Source organism: Sinocyclocheilus grahami, unplaced genomic scaffold (assembly GCF_001515645.1).
Source record: "Sinocyclocheilus grahami isolate Dianchi unplaced genomic scaffold, SAMN03320097.WGS_v1.1 scaffold97.1, whole genome shotgun sequence".
Lineage (NCBI taxonomy): Eukaryota > Metazoa > Chordata > Actinopteri > Cypriniformes > Cyprinidae > Sinocyclocheilus > Sinocyclocheilus grahami.
This window is the reverse complement of record NW_015505276.1, coordinates 2,392,079-2,399,405: the sequence shown is the minus strand read 5'-3', so window position 1 is coordinate 2,399,405 and position 7,327 is coordinate 2,392,079. Positions and strand designations below refer to the sequence as shown.

At 36.3% G+C, this 7,327-nt stretch overlaps 2 protein-coding genes across 3 annotated transcripts in view; one reads left to right on the top strand and one right to left on the bottom strand.

The window, feature by feature from the left end:
• The window catches only part of LOC107587967 (monocarboxylate transporter 6-like), a 17,129-nt gene extending 13,868 nt beyond the window's left edge, over positions 1-3,261 (top strand). For both annotated transcript variants that reach the window (XM_016275951.1, XM_016275952.1), the window contains exon 5: positions 2,618-3,261. In XM_016275951.1, the coding sequence (XP_016131437.1) occupies positions 2,618-2,871 (254 nt within the window). In that variant the 3' untranslated portion in view covers positions 2,872-3,261. The remainder of the gene's footprint in view (positions 1-2,617) is intronic.
• A 1,837-nt stretch (positions 3,262-5,098) lies between these two features.
• LOC107588002 (nuclear distribution protein nudE-like 1-B) overlaps positions 5,099-7,327 on the bottom strand; it is a 15,423-nt gene continuing 13,194 nt past the window's right edge. The window contains exon 10 of the mRNA XM_016275983.1: positions 5,099-6,128. Within this exon, the coding sequence (XP_016131469.1) occupies positions 6,038-6,128 (91 nt within the window). The 3' untranslated portion in view covers positions 5,099-6,037. The remainder of the gene's footprint in view (positions 6,129-7,327) is intronic.

Sequence of the window (7,327 nt, the reverse complement as noted above, 5' to 3'; positions counted from 1 at the left end):
TTTTTTTAATTACCCCCCCCCCCCCCCAAAAAAAAAAATCATCTAAACTTTATATTTTAGAAACAGCATAAATGTAGTCCATGTCACTTTGTGGGTTGTATATTTTTTATTTACATATATTTATGTTTTTATTTAGTTTTACTGTTTTAGTTATATATATATATATATATATATATATATATAGCTTTTTGGAGCTTGACATCCCATAGTCATTATATGCTCTCATAAAAGATTAGACCAGCATTTTTTGCCTAACATCATTTTTGTGTGTGTTCCAGGGAAGTATGAGGAAATTATGAGAGAATTTTAATCCCTTTATAGAAGGAAGAAAGAAGTCTGTTCAATGTGTGTAACTGGCATTCCCTACTTTATGGGGACCAAATGTCCCCACAAGCATAATACTATTAGTCATTTTAATTTTGACCTTGTGGGGACCATTTTTTAGGTCCCCATGAGGAAAACAGCTTATAAATCATACAGAATGAAGTTTCTTCTTTTTTTCTGTTTTCTGTGAGGGGTTGGTTTAGTGTGTGTGTGTGTGTGTGTGTGATTCTGTGAGGGTCGTGTGACGTCATTGGTAGCAGGTCAGTCATAATCTTACGTTAGTCGATGAGATTGTCAGTTCATTTACAGGCCGGTGTCCAGAAAGGCTTGTATAGGTGAGCAGAACATCAAGCACTAGGGATCCTCTCCAGTTATCATTACCAAGGAAACTTAAATGTCAAGGCACACGGCAATGAGGTGCTGATCAGTCTATGATAGGAGCACTTCGTTGCACAACAGCAGGCTGATGTTTAGCAATAACAAAACATTTCAAGAAAGAGCTCTAAGGGTGTTAAACAATGATATATACACTATCAGCCTGATTTTTTATGGCGCTTAAAAGATAGTTAGAAGTCATCATTTACTCACCCTCATATGTGACCCTGGACCACAAAACACATTTTTATTATTGAGATTTATACCCCATCTGAAAGCTGAATAAATAAGCTTTCTATTGATGTATGGTTTGTTAGGACAGGACAATATGTGGCAGAGATACAACTATTTGAAAATCTGGAATCTGAGGGTGCAAAAAAAATTAAAATCTAAATACTGAGAAAATCGCCTTGTAAAGTTGTCCAAATGAAGTCCTTAGCAATGCATAGTACTAATCAAAAAATAAGTTTTGATATATTTATGGTCGAAAATTTACATATCTTCATGGAACATGGTCTTTGTTTATCCTAATGATTTTTGGCATAAAAAAATTAATAAATCTATAATTTTTACCCATACAATGTATTGTTGGCTACTGCTACACATATACCCCAGCGAGTGACTTTATTGCTTCTGTGGAACACAAATAGATATTTTGGTTTCTATTGACTGCCATTGTACAGACAAAAATTACTGTTACAAACTGTAAATATAATTAAAACTTAGTTAGAAATATTCTTCAAAAATATTCTTCTCTTCAAATTATACTTTATTCAGAAAGGACTTGATTGAAAGTGACAGTAAAGTCATTTATAATGTTGCAAAATAACTTTCTATTTATCAAAGAATCTTTAAAAATATGTATCACTGTTTCCACAAAAATATTAAGCAGCACAACTGTTTTCAACATGAAATGTTTCTTGAGCAGCAAATCAGCATATTAGTATGATTTCTGAAGGATCACGAGACACTGTTGATCCTTCAATGATGCTGAAAATTCAGCTTTACCATCACAGGAATAAATTACATTTTAAAATGTAGTAATATTTCACAATATTATTGTTTTTAATATATTTTATATATGCACTTGGTGACTTTTCAAAAACATTTAAAATTCATACTTAGTACCCCAAACTTTTCAATGGTATCTTTAAAGGTGCTGCATGTAGGATTGACACCGAGTGGTTGAACTAGATATCGCAGTCCCAAATTCAAAATATTGGAGAGGGTTTTTTTTCACCCGGCCCCTCCTCCTCAGACTTGATGCACACGCAGGTTGCCAGATTGAGGACACCAACAGGAAGAGCGCACTTGACGATTAATTAAATGAAATACGCTGTGTTTTCCGCCAACTGGCAACCCAGGGTGCCGAAATTCAATTGGGTAAATTGGCAGTGGGCGGGTTTCACAAACCAAAACAGAGACCGACATTCCGGCACGGAACGCACATTTTCAAAGGAGAATAACTGACTGTAGCATTGTTTTTCAGATAAACAAGTATGTTAACTTAGCATGTTTCTTAAATATCTGCAAACATATTACGGTATTGTTATGCTTTAGTTAAGTCAAAAAACTTACATACAGCACCTTTAACTGAATATTGGGCAATTCGTATTAAATTACAAACACAATTAAATGGTATGCCACACACAATACTGTAGTTACATCATCTACCAGCAGGGGCCAGACTTTGCTGCTCATTTGATTGAGTCAAAGATTCATGGTTTGGCATAGATCGCGTAATTAAAAGTACTGTTTTTCAAATTTGAAGTACAGTCGCTTTACTTAATTCATGGGTTTTCATCCATGCATTTTCATTTCTGAAATGCACATAGAGAAAATGAATGTCGAACATCATTTTGGAAACAGAAGCTGCTGAGAAGTGGCGGATTATGTGACTTTTTTTTTTCTTTCCCAGGAATCCTGGTTGACAGCACTAGCCAATACGCCTATGTGTTCTTCGCCTGCAGCATAAACGGCTCCACCGCTGGTCTCTTCATCATGCTGTCCTTCTACTGGCTGGACAGACAGAAGTGCAGAGAGGTCAAGAGCTCCTTCACTCATAAAGACATCAACTCACTGAAGCCCAGCACTAAGATGACCATAGACTGTGATTACAGTCCAGTGCCTTTACATGGTAACACTATCAGAGACATGGAGACTAATGTGTGATCAGTGTATCATTTTGTTCAGTCTTTTCTTTTCTTTATCTTGTTAGTGGACAATCAGATGTATTTGTCATAGCTTATGTACACAGATATAGTGCAGAAAAGGTTCTTGGACTGCTGTAAAAATAGACTGGACTTTTCATAGTCCTTAGATGGTGCCACATGGGAACTTTAATCACTTCAGATCATCTCTCAAAACATCTCGAAAGCCTAATTTCAGTTATTACTCTAGCCTCCTTCAGGATTGCTAACAAAGGCCAGTTGTAATCGACATTCCCATTACTGTAATTCAGATTCTTCTGGGAACAAATGAATGTAGAAAACATCAGAGAATGTGAGAATGTGATTTTTTTTTATTTATTTCTAGATGCCTTAAATTATAAATGTTATATCTTGTAAATGATTTTTTTTAGTTTTGTGTATAGATACTGCTTTATAAAATCAGTAACTTATTTATATATTTGTATGTATTAAAGAAAATTGTTGCTTTGCGTGTTGTCTGTCGGTTTCATTGGCTCAGCGTTGTGTTTGGTCTCTATGGTAAATAGTTGACTGTGCTCAAAGTGTAAAACAGCAATGCTTGAAGACCAATAATAATAATAATAAATGATCAAGTAATGCTGGACAGTCACATATTCCCCCTTTTTTGTACACTTTATTGAAACAGAGTGCTGTGTGGTGTTTGTTCAGGACAGTGCTAAAAATCCAATGACAAATTGCATACGAATACACAACGTTATTTATTCTTATTTGTGTGTTTATTGCATTTAATGTCATTTTAATAAGAATTTAGTGTTAGCACAGTGCTGCTGCTAATAGGCATCATTTTCCTTTTTAGTAATTAGTCTCGGCTCCTAAGAACCACAAGAGGGCAGCAATATCATGACTATAGTGTGACATTTAAATTCTTATCAAAACAAACTTTGTATGCGTTTTTATTTTATTTTTATTTTTTCATCATGAAGATGTCTAAACGGTACACGACAATGCAATTTCATTCATGCAATTAAATTTGCACATTACTTTAATAAACATTAATTGTTATGGAAATAAATATCTGATTAAAAGAATTAATAAAATATATATGTTATGAATGCATCATTAACTATTTTACTATAAACATGAATACATTTTATTTCCCGTTGTTCACTGGTGAGCAAAACCCCCCCCAAAAAACACCTTATGTGAACTAAAACTTTAAATAAGGTCATTTGTTAATATTAATTAACATGAACGAACGAATACTACATTAGACTCTTTATTAATCTTCGTTAATGTTAAAAATACAGTCGTTCATTGTTTGTTCATGTCCACAGTGCATTAACTAATGTTAACAAACAAAACTTGTGATTTTAATACTGCATTAGTAAATCCTGAAATTGATATTAAGATTAATAAATGCTGTAGAACTATTGTTCATTCTTAGTTCATGTTAACAAATTAACCTTCTTGTAAAGTGTTACGAAACTTCTATTGTTCTTTTAACAATTACAACAAATATATTGTAAATACTGATTTCAAGAATTTAAATAACCCTAAACATACATAGTTATAAATAAATACATTTCTCTCTAAAAAACAAACAAACAAACCACTTTTGTCAGTAAAGCACAATCTAAAATGAGTTTCATGACCAATGTTGAAAAAAAAAAAAAAGGTAACTCCGTGCCCATTTTTCCCTTTATTTATTTGCACATATTAGACAACCAATTTTACATCTTGATATGTTTTTAAACCAATGCACAGTATGTAAAATTCACTCATTGTGTCAAAACACGCCATAAAGATTCTCAAATAAATTAAACGGCACATCAGCCCAATTTTAGTATCTACAGACAGGGCATCGCTGCTATGTTTACAAATCTATATACATGAGATATAACAAAACAGTCAACAAAGTGCGTGATAACTGTGAAATCAAAGACTCAACGAGAGAAATTAACACTGACAAGTGCTCCTATACTTTAGGGCTGCATGATAAATCGCATGCGATATTTAACGCGCATCTTGTCAGTAAAGCCGGTTCTTTAATCAGCGGTAAATCTCCATCACCTGCGGGCTTTCACATGGAGCAGCATTAACTACATAGAGCCGTTGTTCACCGACGAGCTGAGCAAAATATGATCGTGGTTTTGCGCAGCTTGTCAGTGAACAACGGCTCTGTGTAGTTAATGCTGCTCCATGTGAAAGCCCGCAGGTGATGGAGATTTACCGCTGATTAAAGAACCGGCTTTACTGACAAGATGCGCGTTAAATATCGCATGCGATTTATCGTGCAGCCCTACTATACTTGATGTTAAAGTTTGCCGTAAATGAACTGAACTTAAACCCTGTGATAAACAAAAGCAGGCTTCAGTTCCACAAACTCACCAGCAGAGGCACATGGGATAGAAATGAGGCTCATACAACCACTGACAAGTTCTGTGAGGAAGGTCACACCGCACAGAGACTGATTTACAGTCAAAGCAGTTACACGAGTGAAACAGTACTTGCGGTTTGCATCGTGACCACTGCGGCCCGTGAATCTAGACACAGTAAACATCACTTAACTGTGGGGTTTTGAAGTGCAGTTTCAGAAGCATACATACAAACCTTCTGAAGCCCTAAAATAGTGGTTGCATCATGCAAACTGGTGACCAGCCAGCTGATGTAACTGGGTTAATAATAGTAATAGCCGATGTTTCCATGCTATTGAACACGTTTTCTTGGCATTCATTCCAGTAAAAACATCTGCGGACCTCCACATTTAGACCCTTTACCGAAGCTGAAAACAGTGAACGTGTAAATCAAGGCTGAGGGGACGTTCAGATCTGCCTCAGATCACACACACACGCATTGGCATCAAGCATACAGTGACGTTCACCTCAAAAAGAAAATCCCTTGAACATCTTTTAAATTGTGCGACACACTGAAACTCACACAGAAGCTGTGGCCCGACTCAGACCTTTGTCGTTTTGCTGGCTTTAGGTGAGACCTCGTGAGAAGAACAGAGGTGGACTGAAGCTCGCGCTCACAGGAACGGACCCTCACGCCTGACATGCATCTGTCAGACACGCTCGAGGCACGTCATCTCAGTCTCTCTCGCACACACACACTCACACAATCTCTGGAGTGTCCTCTCTGTTTCCACATTGCGTCCGAGCTTGTGTGGAGGTCGCTGGGAAAGTCTCTCACACGCTGAGAGGGAGCATGCCAGGAGGAGACATGGCCCGCGGGGAAGCCATGGCCGTCAGGGCACCGGGATCCAGGCCATTCATATTCCTGTGAGGAATCAAGAAACTGAATTATGTACCGTGAACAACGTGTTACGAATAAGTATAAATCTTCAGTTAAACTGCTTGAGGGTTGGGTGATATGATCAATTTTTAACGGAAATATGCATCACTTAACCATGTCAGTGATAACAGTAATTAAGCTTGTTGTCACTAAACCAAATTGTTATACACTGAACAAAACTTCACGTTTTATGATTCCCCAATATCACCACAGTGTTTCCCATACACTGAATTATTTGTGGCGGCCTGCCACCATATCAAAACTGACCGCCACAAATAGATTTTCCGAAAGGCTTTGACGTCATTGAATAAACATGAGCACTGCACGTTTCAAAATTGAAACCCGGTGCGGGTGTTTTTATATCACTGTATTTCTGAAGGAAACCGACTGTCTTCAGAAAATTTTGGATGTCATTTTCATTTCATCTTGCCTGTAATGTCTGATAAACTAAAACAGCGTTTGTGAGCGGAGCCATGCTTTATGTAGGGATGGGCGTATTGATCCGAAGTATCGATATATCGATACTGACGCGAGTATCGAAAGTATCGATACTCAAACAAAAAATATCGATACTAAGGTGCTTTTTATTTACCAGTGGTTTTGTTTATTTAACAAAAATAATAATAGTAATGCGTACAATATGCATTGAATTGGACGAATAACCTTTGTTAGAGAGTAATTTTTCCTGCTCATCTGAACACACGCAAATGTTGCGAGACAGAACCAATCCACCACGGAGAGCGTTCACTCACTTCTGACAGTGCACAGTTCCCAAAAGTATCATAAGAAAGCATTAAAGCTTTTGGGAACGGCAGCCCTGAACAATGCTTATCAGAGGACAGAAAAAAAAAAACAAAATGTTTGAGTTATTTCACAATAAACTAATTGAAATTGTAGCCTACATAGTTTGTGCAATTACAATTATTTAAATTGAACGTTGAAAGATAATATTGATCATGTTCTATTCTGTAATGTTAATAGAAATCATACACTGTCAGAATAAAAAGGTTGCATTTAATGCATGCAACAAGCCGGTCACTGGCAGTCCCTTATGGCAGCACAAAATATTGCACTAAATCAAAAGTTCAAATGTTACAAATAAGTCAGAATATTAATGTTGTAATACTGGTGGCACTAATATAAAAATGTGACATATGTTACAAAAAAGTAACAATTTTGAAATA